The 14,325-nt window shown below is 42.6% G+C and overlaps 1 protein-coding gene across 1 annotated transcript; it reads right to left on the bottom strand.

Moving 5' to 3' along the window:
* Positions 1 to 402: 402 nt before the first annotated feature.
* GHSR (growth hormone secretagogue receptor) lies at positions 403 to 5,865 on the bottom strand. The gene is made up of 2 exons (XM_007066940.3): positions 5,039 to 5,865; positions 403 to 1,743 (listed from the first exon to the last, which is right to left on the bottom strand). The coding sequence occupies exons 1-2, from the start codon at positions 5,808 to 5,810 to the stop codon at positions 1,439 to 1,441; spliced, it is 1,077 nt and encodes a 358-aa protein (XP_007067002.1). The 5' UTR covers positions 5,811 to 5,865; the 3' UTR covers positions 403 to 1,438.
* Positions 5,866 to 14,325: the final 8,460 nt, after the last annotated feature.

Genomic DNA, 14,325 nt, shown 5'->3' with positions numbered 1-14,325 from the left:
ACTGGAAAAAGAGACCTGAGTTACAAAAATCAATGGAATTCAAGGGTTTTGAAGATCAGCAACCCTGTGTGTGTTTTAAAGTGTGTCACTGCTCTCTACTGGATGGAATCAGAACTGCTCAGCAGTGCGTCATAGGCACTATACTGGTAACAGCAAACTGATATTCTTTAGATGAAAGGGAGCTATGCTTTTGGGACAGGAGTTTCATAGATTCACAGAAGGGACTATTGTGATTATCTGGTCTGGCCTCCTGTATATAGCAGGCTATAGAACTGCCCCAAAATAAATCCTAGAACTTATTTTTAAGAAAAACATCCAATCTTGATTTAAATATTGTCAGTGATGGAGAGTCCACCATGACCCTTAGTAAATTGTTCATTCCAATGGTTAATTACCCTCCCTGTAACCAAGTTTTGAGTGGCCATGGTGTTCAGCACAATGACAAGTGGACAGTTCCTAGCTAGTCACAGATTTGTTACAATATTAAAACAATAAAGCTTGCAAGTTCAAAGACATCAAGATACTTACAATCAAGCCAAAGAAACTGTGTGGATGATATAGTTCTATCTTTTCAGTCGCATTTTGATGAGATTTGTGATTTAATGTTTTTAGTGGGAAAAAATATCATGCTAAGGAATATTTCTTCTTTAAAAGATCACTTTGGTGGGGATTGCATTCAGTAGTTTTCCTTACTACATCGTTGTGATTCTGAAGCCAATACTGTCCTTGCCATACTGATACATTAAAAAAAAAATTCAGTACTGCTCTAATAGCTTTGTAGGCAGTTCTGCCTAAGGTATTGTTTTTATTTCCCTTCTGTTCTGACATGATCTGAAGGCCATTGATTTTTAGCATGTTTGAAACTTTTCCACTTTTATTTCTTTCTCTTTCATAAATCATTTCCCCTTGAATGCTTTTGACCATGATTATGGCATAGCACAACAAATTCAATGTTTACTTGCAAAAGGCAGCTGAATTAAACTTCTTCTAGGGACTCATCTTTACTTAGGCAAAACTCTCAATGAAGTTGATCGGATTGCTATCCTGATTCCAGTGACGTGTTAAGGTTATCATGGGACAAATCCTGCTCACCTTAGCTCCCAATGAAGTCACATAAGTAAGGTGGACAGGGTTGCCTCCTGCTTTTTAATGGTAAAGCCCAGCTCCCTTGCCAGTGTCTTCATATAAAATCATAGGCACCAAAAGCTGCAGGAAAATAACACTAGAGCATTGCTGAGTTCTGTCAGCATGGATCACCTGTCATCTGCTCAGTGCTCAACTCATTTGTCTTACCTTTAACTGGCTACATCATATCTTTCATCAAGCCCCAGTGATGAACAGAAATACTGCTTTACATTTTGCTTTGAATATCTTTCTCTTTCGTTATGGCTTTCTGTGTAATATTGGTAAGTGATGCTTTAACACTTGATATAGGTTGTCATGTAATCACACTAGATTCTGACCAAGCACGAGAATGTTCCTGCTTTGTAACAGAGAATCTGTTCTTTGGGAGAGCTTTGAGTCCAAACAACCTGCAAGCAGCAACTCGATACTTCTTAGACATAATGTTGTACAGGATAGGGTTGATGGCAGCACTAAGGTAGAAGAGGACAAAGGATACCAAGTTGCAGTACTGGCTGATCACAGCTATCTCCAAGGATCCGGCTTCAAAGGATTTGGAAAACAAATATCGTCCTACATGAAAAGGCAACCAGCAGAGTATGAAAGCAAACACCACCACAGCTGAAATGGAAACAGCAGAAGAATATTAAAACAATAGGTCATTTAAAATTAAATGCACTTATACTTCTTTAATACTAATGAAATTTAAAGAGTGTGATTTGCATTAAGTAAAAAGCTGATCATAATTTATTTTGGTTTTTTGGTATTTGTTTTTCCTAAATTAATATCTACATTATTAATAGATTATAAATCTCAATAACAATAATAATAATACAGTAAAATATATAGCTATATTTTAATATATAAATCCCAGTCGAGTTTAGTGTAGAATAGTTTTCAACAACATCACTTTGGGTTTTTGCTAAAACAGGATTGGAGGAACAATATAGTGATGAAAACACTGACATTAAGTGTTTTCAATTAACGGTAACAGACACAGTGTTTAAAAAAGCTCATAAATATAACTGATGGCTTTAGAACTGCAATTTTACATTAAAAGTGTAAGGACATAGAGCTATATTGAATCTGGGTAAAGGACTCAAAGAAAGGGAAAATGAAACTGGCGCTCTGGAAGATTTATCTGCAAGATAATGAAAGACAATAAAACAAGCTACCAAGGCAAGCACAATCCATCCTATGAACCTTCTGGCTTGTATATTGCTCTTGAGAATGAATTACCCTAAGAAGAGCAAAGCTAAAAATATGTATTTGAAAACTTGAGCTTTTGTCCATTTTGCTTTCTACACTTCCTGGAAAGTGGGGAATATTTTCTATTGGTTCATTACACATTATTGGTTCAACAGTACTTTTTAAATTGTTTTGAATAGCCCTATTCACATACAAAAAAGACACAAGAATTTCAGGATAGAGTTTTTAACAGCCTTTTCATTTGGTAGTTAACTTATTTGATTTTACCAGAAAACTCATTTTGTTTATTATCGGATCTGGGTAGGATCCTGGCCGCACTGAATTTAATGGGTGTTTTGCCACCGACATCAATGGGGCCAGGTGTGTCATGCAATGGCTGAAACAATATTTATAGAGTGTGATTGAAAAGCAATTGAAAGGGGATAATTATCACCAGCTTTTCACAAAACATGATTTCTATGTTTAAATGCACATACAGCGAGAAATCATAGTCTCCCAATTCTGCTGAAAGCAGCTTGATTTTGGGAAAACCATTTAACAAGTTTCTGCCTCGGAGTCTCCATTTGTAAAATGGGACAGTAATATTTCCCTCACTGAGTCTTAATTTATAAGAAATTAAGATAATCTAAGAGAAGGTGCTAAGGAATCAGAGTTACTATTATAAACCAACGCCAACATTTTCAAAAATAAGATACGTATGAAAAATCAGCTTGACTGGACTGAATTTAGGTATGCTGAGCCATATTTCGCCTCTAAAAGCTAATGGCGTGATCATCAAAGATGTTGAGTCCTGTTGATTTTACTGGGATCAGTGGGCTTCTGAAAATCACACAACTTTTTTAGGCCCTTGAATATGGATCTAGAAGCCTAACTTTGCCTTTTGATAATTTTGAATTGTTGGCCATTCAAATCAATGGAAGCTGAGGGCATTATGCACCTTGCATTACTGAACCCCTATTAAGTTCCTTCATTATATCCCTCATTAGATTTCCATCGGGTAGATAATGTTGTCTTTCTCTTAAAGGACATTCTAGCCACATGCAGTGTCATTGTAGCTGTGTCAGTCCCAGGATATTAGAGAGACCAGGTATGGGAGGTAATATCTTTTATTGGACCAACTTCTGTTGGTGAGAGAGACAAGAGTTCGAACTTGAAGAAGAGTGCTGTGTGGCTCGAAAGCTTGTTTCTCTCACCAACAGAAGCTGGTCCAATAACAGATTCTAGCCACAGTCCTTTCATTCTCTGATGTGGTGTGAAGCAAGGTGTTTGAAATATTATTAATGTTTGCAGCAGTGCTTTAGGATTGAGGTAAGTATTTTAGGATTGGAAATTGGTATATTTAAACTTTTAGAAATATAAATATGGAAATGAGGTACTGGAGGGTTTTCTTCCTGTAATAAGCAAAAATTCACAATTCTGAAAATTTAGATCAGGAAACAGAAGTGTAAGTAGTGAATTACTTCCAAGGTAACGCCTAACCCTCTAAAGTAGTCTATCGATCCTAAAATGTAATTGAAGGTAAGTGAAGTATCACAGCTTTTATCACACATGCTGTTGTTGCCTAGTAAATTAAAAAACATATGAATAAAACAATCAGGTAGATACAGTTAATAATTTAGATACATGGGACCACACTGTGTAGCTCTTTGGCCCATTACTCCAACTTAATTGAATTTAGTAAAGTGGGGCTGTCTCCTGCAAAATCTTATTCATGTGAGAAAAAAGTTACCTATATGAATAGACCTACTGAAATCAGTGGGATTACTCATATGTGAAAGGACTACTTGCACAGGATCAATGCTGCTAGAATAATAAGAGAATTTGTAATTTTCTACCAATAAACTGATGGTAATTTTTTTCAAACTGATGGTGCCAGAAAGTGTTACCTTTTTCTGTACTAGTGGATCTAGTCCATACATGGGATGCCTGTTAACTGCACTGACATTGAGTGCTTATGGGGTCAGATTCTTTAGGGTTAAGATGTGCCCATTTGTATGTTAAGGTTAATATTTTACAAGCAAATAATATTATTTTACTGAAAATATTTAAACATACTAAATTAAAAATGACAGGGGCTAATGACTTGGTCTTGTTTCCCGCAAGTCAATGGGAGTTTTGCCATTGACTTCAATGGGAGCAGAATCACAGACTCTAAAAGAGAGAGGATGTTCCTTATTAAGTACTTTAGCTTTCATTACATTAATAAACTATATTTGTTAGTTTTCTTCAACAGGCTCAAAGAAATTGACATTCCCATAATTCCGTACATGCATTGATCCATTCTGTTTAGATCTCCTGCAATCAAACATCATGCTTTTAGAAGGGTTTAGTTTTGTGGATAAATACAAATCCTCTCAAACTGGCATTTGGTACCTTTAACTTATTTACAAAGAGGTTCAGGAATTTGCAGTGCAACAGTGATTGTAATATTCATATTTTTCATTAATTATTCTTTTCAATATCAGAGATTGTTATATTAATATCTGCCCAAGTATTTTGCATAGGACGCCGGTGTAAGTCACAGAGAGTGAAGAGTGTTGTTATACAGCTACTATAAACTTTAGCCATATAATAAAAATGGTCTATAAATACTTCACTTTTAGTGACCATTTTTAAAGCACCGTCAATGTCTCTCTCTCTCTCTCTCTCCCTCTCTCTCTGACACACAAACGCCCAACAGTAAAATGGAATTAATATAAAATCCTACCTAACATTTTCACAGTTTGTTTGTTGTTCTTGTCCCTGACAGAGGTATTTGGTCCTATGTTCTTTCTCTTCCTCCTCCAGATTTTCCTCCCAATAAGGCTGTAAAGCACAGTCAGGCAAAACACAGGCAGGAAAAAGAAAACGCTGGAGGTCCAGACCATGATGGTGAGCAGCCCTGATTTGATCGCATACTCCGTAGCTCTGCACTCGTTGGTGTCCAAGGGGTTCGTTCCATTCTCGTGCTCAACCCCAACCAAGACAAAAATAGGTCCCGCGCTTGCAAAGGACACAGCCCAGAGGACCAGGATGACCAGCTTGACTTTCCCTTTGGTGATCACTACTTTTGCTTTGAGGGGGAAACAGACGGCGAAGTACCTCTCCACGCTCAGGGCTGTGATGTTGAGGATGGTGGAGTAAGTGCAACTTTCGCTGACGAACTGGAAGAGCTTGCAGAGGAGGTCTCCGAAGTTCCAGGGTCGGTACTGCCAGAGCCGAAAGAGATCCAGGGGCATGCAGAGAAAGATCAGCAGGTCGGAGAAAGCCATGCTGGACAGGTAGAGGTTGGTCGTAGTCCGCATGTCTCGGAACCGGGACACCACCAGCATGGTCATGAGGTTGCCTAGAATCCCAACGACGAAGAGGAGGACGCAGGTGACCGTGATGCCCGTCAGCACCGGGGCTGGGAACAGGTGCACGGGGTACTCGGGCCAGGTGTCGTTCTCGTAGCCCGGGGCAGGAGCGCTGGAGTTCGGCCAGCCGCTCTGGTTCCACATCCTGCCGCCTACTCCGGGGGCAGCAGGCGGGGTCCGCGGCTCGGCGGCTCAGCTTGTCCGGGGCAGCCCCGCGGCGCTGGGGTGCTGGAAGGAAGCAAAGGCGGGCGGCACAGGGTTAGAGAGCGGGGGGCACAGAGCCCTTAGCAAGCGAGCCGGCCCCACCAGCCACCCCGAGGCCACAGGCGGCTGCACCCCCAGCCCTCTTGGCCTCTGCGCCAGGTGCGAACCCCCTCCTCCTCCCCGGGCTTGCAGGTGCCCGGCGCCCCATCGGCGGCTGCCCCCTAAGCAGCAGCAGCGTTAGCCCCCGTCCCGTTCTCCGCTGTACCTGCAACTGCTCCTGCCTCTGCCTCCCCGGCTCACCTTCCCTCCGAGCTCCATCCCCGCTGGCCCAGCCATCCGGGACGGGGCCGCCGCTGGAGCCGCTCTGCTCCGCTGCCGCCAGGCGCCGACCGGGGGCTGCTGCGCTCGCAGGTGCGGCCGGAGGGAACAGCTGGAGCCGCCCCGCGCCGCCCTCTCCCCCCTGGGCCACTGGCCCCGGCGGCGAGCCCGCCTCCCCGCGCTCTGCGGGCGGGCTGGGGGCTGCAGGGTGGCCGCTCCCGCGGAGATCCCGGCAGCGCTGGGGCCAGGGGAGGGGAGATAGCCAGAGGGGGAGTGTGAGCCAGTGTGTGAGGAGAGAGGGTGTGATTGTGTCAGAAAAGGGTGTGTCCCTGTCAGAGGAGAGGGCTGTCCTGTGTAAGTGTATGTGTGTGTGTGTGTGTGAGAGAGAGAGAGAGAGAGAGGAGAGGGCTGTACTGTGTGTGTGTGAGAGAGAGAGAGAGAGGAGAGGGTTGTCCTGTGTATGTGTGTCAGAGGAGGGGGTGTACTGGGTGTGCATGTGTGTGTGAGCAGAGAGGGCCGTACTCTGTGTGTGTGTTTGTACGTCAGAGGAGGTGGTAGATGGGGGGTTGTGTCCCTGTCAGAGCAGAGGGCTGTACTGTGTGTGTACCATCAGAGAAGGGTGTGTGTCAGTGTCAGAAGAGTGGGTGTATTGTGTGTGTGTCAGCATCAGAGGAAAGGGGTGTATTGTGTGTGTGTCCTGTTGGAAGGGGGTATATTGTATGTGTGTTGGTGGCAGAGGAGGGTGTCTGTCTGTGGCAGAGGAGAGGGGTGTATTGTGCATATGTGTCCTGTCAGAGGAGGGGGTGTATTGTGTGTATGTCAGTGTCAGAGGGCAGGGGGTGTACTGCATGTGTTGGTGTCAGAGGAGAGGGCAGGGATGCTGGAACTAGGGGTTCTGGGGGTGGAGTAACACCCCCTGGCTTGAAGTGATTTCCATCATATCCAGGTTTACAGTTTTGTTCAATGGCTTTTGGCCAAACCAAGAGCTGAGTGTGAGTATAAAGGTAGATTGTCCATGACAAAGTCAGTGTAGAGTGTACGAAAGTGCTGGAAAAGAGACAGCTACGTGTGAGGGGTTTTGTAGACAGAGCATGGATGTGACAGAAAAAAATGTGTGGATGTGTATGAGGTGTCAGTGTGGTTGAAAAGAGGTGTGTGTGTGTGTGTGTGTGTGTGTACGTGCAAACAGTGCATGAGTGCTAGGCAGGAAGGTGGGAATATGCGGGGGGTGCCAAACAAAGGGGTGAGTGTGGTTCAGTGCAAAGTGTTAGTATCTGTGAAGAGAGAGTGTGTAAAAGGTCTTGGGAGAGAGACAGAAGTTTGGGATTTTTTAGGGGGAAATGGGTGTTTGAGGCGGGGAGCAGAACATGTATGCTGTGTGCTGGGTTAGCAATGGCCTGGATAGGAAGAGCGCCCAAGCTCTCAGGGAAAGAAATCTAGAGGTCAGTGAAAGAAGCCCCATGTGTCAATGTCTGGAGAGCTGCAGTACAACTGATCTGCAGCAGCTGGAAGGAGGCCAGAGAGAAGAAAAGAACCACATGGGCTACATTATTTTGTTCAGCAAATCAAATCTGCACTTGTAAAACTGTGCAGTAAGGAGCTGACAGTTCTTGCAATTGATTTCTAACTTTCTGATATTTTCTTAGGTGTTGGTTTAGGTTAGTTTGTTTCCTCAATGTGTGCAGTAAACCCTGGTGCAGGGGCCCCAGTGTATGTGTCTTGCTGTTTTTGCTGCTAATCTTGTTACAAGAGGGATCTCAAGGGGAAGAGGAGGATACACATAAGGGTGCAAATGACATGATGACTAAATTTGTAGGTGGATTATGTGACTCCTGGTAAAGGAATAAGGCAGGGAATAAGGCAGGCTGATGTTTTCTTCTCTTCATTCAGATCTGTAGTTCAATGACATTGAGCAGTGAACTTGTGAAATCAGATTTTTAAAAACGCATCATACATGGAAGGAAGGAACTACTGTTCATCTGGAAGTTTTTTTTCCCCACTGTACTGGGGGATTCTCTGCTCCTTGGTGATGAAGAGGGATTGTGTTTACCCAGGAACAAACTCTGGTTTTAAAACAAACCTTCCTTTTAGAGGCATATTGCCCTCTGTCCAAGACAAACCTGATAGAAATGTGTCATGATGAACCTGTTGTGTATGAGAGTGAGAGAATCTCTGCTCTCTAACACACAATTAGGGTGTATTAGAAGGGTGGAATCAGACTGTCACAAGCTCTTTATTGCCATCAGGTAGAGTGAATTGTGTGTGGGCCTCAGAGTAGGGGGATCTGCTACCATGAAATTCCAAGTGACCATTGTGTGCTGCAAAATAACAACTAGCCATAGGTGTCAACGTATCACCAAATCATTCATGTTAGGAATAGTGAATACAAAAACTGAGGTTCATGTTAACTAAACAAACGCTGTTGGCCAGTTCCTCAGCTGGTGTAAATTGGTGCAGCTCCATGAAGTCAGTGGACCTACCCTTGATTTAAACCAGCTGAGAATCTGGCCCAATATCTTTTAAAGTTTGTTTCCAAGTCATCTTTAGGAAAGGATTTCTAACTGAAGTATCGGCACTTTTCACGAGAATAGGGTCCTAGATAAATTCTCTTTTGGCTTATTAAGTACATTCTGGGGCTGTCTACATTCCCCTCAATTTTTCAACTGGATAAGATATATTCTTCAGTTCCTGACATCAGTGGTTGTGAAGGGAGGTTATGATCTCTTGAACAGCTGCTACATTTTGATCAACAGGTGACTGCACTTTATTGGTGGTTTAAATGGTCTCTGTGTGTAGTTTGTCTATTAAATTTGTAAAGTACACTGCAATCTCCAGAGCTGGAAGCATCTGTTAGTATCACTATTCAATATCTGCAAATCTAGGGCTAAACACCAATTATACCTCTGAAAGTGACTTCTTTCAGATGACATAATACCAGAGCCCTGACCACTTATAGTCACTGAAGATTCCACAGTACGTTTTGTAATCATAGGGGTGTTATGGCATCCTGGCCATATTCCAGTTTGCTTAGGTTTGTTTTACTCACCTAAACTCTTCTTGGACTTTCAGTTGTAGTCAGTATGGTTCAGTTCTGACTGTAGCATAATGTTCCTCTGAGCTATTCAACAATTGCTGGATTTCACCCCAGAAGCGGCTGCAAATCCGTGGTGGTTGATTTGAAGAAATATCTTTCCATGCAGCTATCTGCTTCTCTATTCATCTGCCTTTCTAATTATGTTGCCAACTTTCTAACTGCAGAAAACTGAACACTCTTGCCCCTTCCCCACCCCTTCCCCCAGGCCCTGCCCCTGCTCACTCCATCCCCCTCCCTCCATCGCTCACTCTCCTCCACCCTCGCTCACTTGCTCATTTTCATCGCTCTGGGGTGAGGCCGGGGATGAGGGATTTGGGGTGCAGTAGGGGCTCCAGGCTGTGACCAAGGGGTTCAGAGTGTGGGAGGGGGTTCTGAGCTGGGGCAGAGGGTTGGGGTACAGGAGGGGGTTCAGGGAGTGGGCTCTGGGTGGCACTGACCTCAGGCTGCTCCCAGGAAGTGGTGACATGTCCTTCTGACTCCTAGGCAGAGGGGCAGCCAGGTGGCTCCGCGCACTTCTCCCACCTTCAGGCACCGCTCCCACAGCTCCCGTTGGCTGTTGTTCCCGGCCAGTGGGAGCCACGGAGTCAGCACTCAGGGCAGCACCTGCGGGTTGCGCCAGCGCACGGAGCCCTCCTGGTCACCCCTGCATCTAGGAGCTGGACATGCCATCTGCTTCCTGGGAGCCACCTGGAGCCAGGTAGGGAATCGGTCAGCCATGCTTCACTGCCAACTGAACTTTTAATGGTCAACACCGCCACCATAGTCCCTTTTTGATGGCTGTTCCGGTCGAAAACAGGACACCTGACAACCCTACTAAACATCATAGAATCATAGATTTTCAGGCCAGAAGGGACCGTTGTAATTGTCTAGTCTGATCTCCTGCATAACACAGCCTATAGACCTTTCCTGTATTAATTCTTGCTTCAGACCCAGTAGCTGTGGTAGAACTAGAACATATCTTTTAGAAAAACATTCAATCTTGTTTTTAAAAATTTCTAGTGATAGGGAATCTGCCACAACCCTTGGTAAATTGTTCCAATGATTAATTACCTTCACTGTTAAAAATGTATGCCTTATTTCCAGTAGAAATTTGTCTAGCTTCCACTTCCTACCATTGGCTCTTGTTGTAGCTTAGGTAGATTGAAGAGCTCTATTATCTTCGTAAACGTTAGTAATGGAAAAGATATAGTAGAACATCCAGTCCACATACTGCCAGCACAGGATTGTTCCCTACCATTCATATTAGTGTTTTGTGTCCAATCTAATTTAAATGATATAGCTCTATATAATAGTGGAACTGGTAGTGTTCCCTACATTTAGGTTGCCTAGCACATTGCATGAATACAAAGAATTCTTGCAATATTTTCTTTGAGAAGTTCTTGCACCTTCATTGTCTGCAGCAGACTTTTGATGCTTGGCAGGAAGAATGCCCTCAGGCTACTAATGTGCCTTTTCTTTGTCTCATGAAATTCTGTTCAGCTTTTGCTGAGGGATAAACTTCCAGAAATCACCAGTTCCGATCTCTTGCTTTTGTTCCTCGGGATGATTGTGACAGCTCGCCTCGTGAACATTCTAAAGCTGGGCACGTGTATGGCAGGTGGCAGGGTGAATGTGTGTGTGCTGGATTCTCCACTCCCCTGACCTATAATGTGGCCCTAGTAACCTGTTTCAGAGTAGCAGCCGTGTTAGTCTGTATTCGCAAAAAGAAAAGAAGTACCTGTGGCACCTTAGAGACTAACAAATTTATTTGAGCATAAGCTTTTGTGAGCTACAGCATCCGATGAAGTGAGCTGTAGCTCACGAAAGCTTATGCTCAAATAAATTTGTTAGTCTCTAAGGTGCCACAAGTACTCCTTTTCTTTTCTAGTAACCTGTGTTACCCTTGGGTGCACCACATGGGAAAGGAAATAGTCCAGGCTTCCACCCCAAACACATATCTTAACCCCCACCTCACTGAGTACTTAGCCCCCTGCACATACTCCCCCTGTTCCCACGAGCACTGCATAGGATTGGAACTCCCGAAGTCCCCGTGGTGGAGGCAGGAGAAGGGAAGGCTAAAGAACATACACTCAAACATGTGTACACAAACACATAAAACAAAAACAACTATGTTAAAAACATTCAGTTTGCAAAGTCAAGCACTCAAAAGTCAGGAAATGTCAAATTTATGATTGCCTATGCAACCTTAATTCAGCCCCCTTGTGTATAGGGTTAGCATTATGATAAGAGTCTTTAAATACATAATCACATGCTATTATTTCCACAGGACCCCTGCCTCTTTCAGTGCACAAGATGGAGCTACAAAGGGGACAGAATTAAGATTGTGCAGGCAACTGCAAATTGGTATGTCCTAATTGTTGAGTGCGTGACTTTGCAACCTAAATACTGCTCTTTTAGCTTTGTTCATTTGATGTAATAGCTTATATATAAATATAGTTAACTCATCCCCTTTTCTTTAGGGCACAAAGGGAATGAAAGATGGGCACATACCTGATTTTGAAAAATGTTGCATACAAGTATAATTCAATAGAATAGATAAAAATCTGTATTTTTTTCAGATGTTATGCATAACCTTATGACATGCTATACAGCTCAGGGAAATTCTCTGTGTTTTAGGGACTTAATGCATACAAGCCTGTGCCACTTTGTACCAGGGTGGTTTGCAACTTAAGGGCTAGAGGCCTGGGCCCAGCCAATCTTGATTACTAAGGAGGCACACCTGAGCAGGACGCATAAGAGCAACAGAAAGAAACTGGACTGCTGGCCTTGCAGAGTTCTCAGGGAGACCGGGCAGGCCGGAGAGGAATACAGAGGCTGTTAGGACTGAGTAGACTCCAGTACAGAAACTTGAAACTTGGGAAGTGATACAACAGGTAGGAAAGGCCTGGGAGAATGAATGGACTTGAAAACTTTATTTTGAATGTTGATTTCATAAAGCAGAACCAGAGAAGAGATGGGAATGGATAAATGGATTTGTGAGGAGGAAAACAAAGGCGAAGGACCACTTGCAAGGCTGCTCTGAGGCCACAAAAGGGTACCCAGGCAGCAGCCCCTCTTTGATGCATCTATATCGGTGGATCTTGAATATGGGCCTGATCCTGAAATCATTCCACAGAACTCTTACTGATTTTTGATGGAAGTTCAGTATGTAGAATAATGGCATGACTGGGTCATAAATACCAAATTTAATTGGATTTACAGCATTCCAGCCTTTGTTGTTTAAACAATATCATGATTCAAGGGGTTTTCAAATTGTGTTACCTAGTCAGGGCTAGACCCAGGGCAGCAGTAATATGAGATTGAGAAAAGGGGATGCACAGATGATTTTTTATAACAATTTTTGTTTCCGTTTGGTTCAGTCATGTGTTTGCTGTGATCTCCTTGCTGGTCTTCTGAGCACTTGGCGATTGTGGGCCACATTCAGGCTTGGTGTAAACAGGTACAACTCTGTTGACTCATGCATTCATGCATATACTTTAGGAATTGCGTAGTGCAGTGGCAAAGAGCTTTGCCATTGACTTTGATGGAAGCTGGTTTAGATCCCAAATATTCATTTACTTCCTTTTATCTGCAACAGCAGGGGGCAACATTTTTAGTGCTGGTCCCGGAAAGGGAAAAAGTTAATTCATCACTGTTTAAAATTGCAAGGATTTTTAATTTTTGTTTATTTCAAGCACTGTTTTTCCACTGTTCTATCCATTAACTGGATGTATGAGACACAACATTTAAAAAACCCACAGCAGTGTACATTTACATAGAATATGTTTACTCTCAAAATATCTGTGCTGCTTTTGTGAAGCAAGTACTAGAGTTAAGGTTGCAAGAGAGTTTCTATTTATTTCTCCCTGTTGTTTTCTCCATTTTCTTTTCATCCAATAAAGTACTAATTCCTGCTTCTTACTTCACAGTTTGTTGTCATCGGAATCGCTGAAAGTTCTGAACATGGCATGATTGTGGCTTTATTGCAGGAAGATGCAGGAAGAAAGTGGGAAAACAGACTGGGAGGGAGAAATCTCCCTTTTAAAAATGACATATCTACAACAATTCACAGAAAAGCAAAAGGCAGATATTTGATTATATCAAAGGGCAGAATATGTTTTGATTTGTATTATATATTTTATCAAGTGGAAGGGCTCTTTTAAAGACCATCATGTAGCATCTGACATATGCTTTTAGAGTACTAATAAACCATTTAATAACTAACAACAAACAAAATCTTTGTACTTTAACATAATGATGAAAAAAAACAGAATATCCTTGAGTCACTCCACAGTTGTTTACATGGAGGTAAACATCTGCAAAAAGACTTAGAAATGGTGTTATTTAAGCAGTGACACTCTACTGTAGAATTTAACTTTACCTCTTTGCAGTGCTTTAATCCATTACACTAATAGGCGATGTCATACTAATGCTTCAATCACTTATCTTCCTACTCACTAAGCTGGAGAGGGAGGCTGTGGTTCTTTGGTCAGGGCTATACTGCATAGATTCATCAATTCCAAGGCCATAAGGGAGCACTGCAACTATCTATTCTGACCACCTATATAACACAGGCCATAGAAATTCCCCAAAAACAAAAATCCTATCTTGATTTAAAAATTGTCCACGATGGAGAATCCACCATGATGCTTGGTAAACTGTTCCAGTGGTCTATTACACTGTTAAAAATTCATGCCTTATTCCCAGTCTGAATTTGTTTAGCTTCAACTTCCAGCCATTGGATCATGATATACCTTTCTCTGCTAAAGAGACCATTATTAAATAGTCGTTCTCCATGTAGATACTTATAGACAGTAATCAGTTCACCCCTTTAAGCTAAATAGACTGTGTTCTTTGAGTCTATCACTATAAGGCATGTTTTCTAATCTTTTAATAATTTTTGTGGCTCTTCTCTGATTCCTCTCCAATTTATCAACATTGATTTTTACTCTCAGTTAAATAAAAATCTAGAGATTATATTAAATGACTTATGGCGTAAAAGAGTAATGGAAGATTTTATTGTATTTCTTATGGACGTCAATGAGAGTTTTGCCAGAGTAAGGA

This window comes from Chelonia mydas, chromosome 9, assembly GCF_015237465.2.
Source record: "Chelonia mydas isolate rCheMyd1 chromosome 9, rCheMyd1.pri.v2, whole genome shotgun sequence".
Taxonomy (NCBI): domain Eukaryota; kingdom Metazoa; phylum Chordata; order Testudines; family Cheloniidae; genus Chelonia; species Chelonia mydas.
This window is presented reverse-complemented; position numbering and strand designations above follow the sequence as displayed.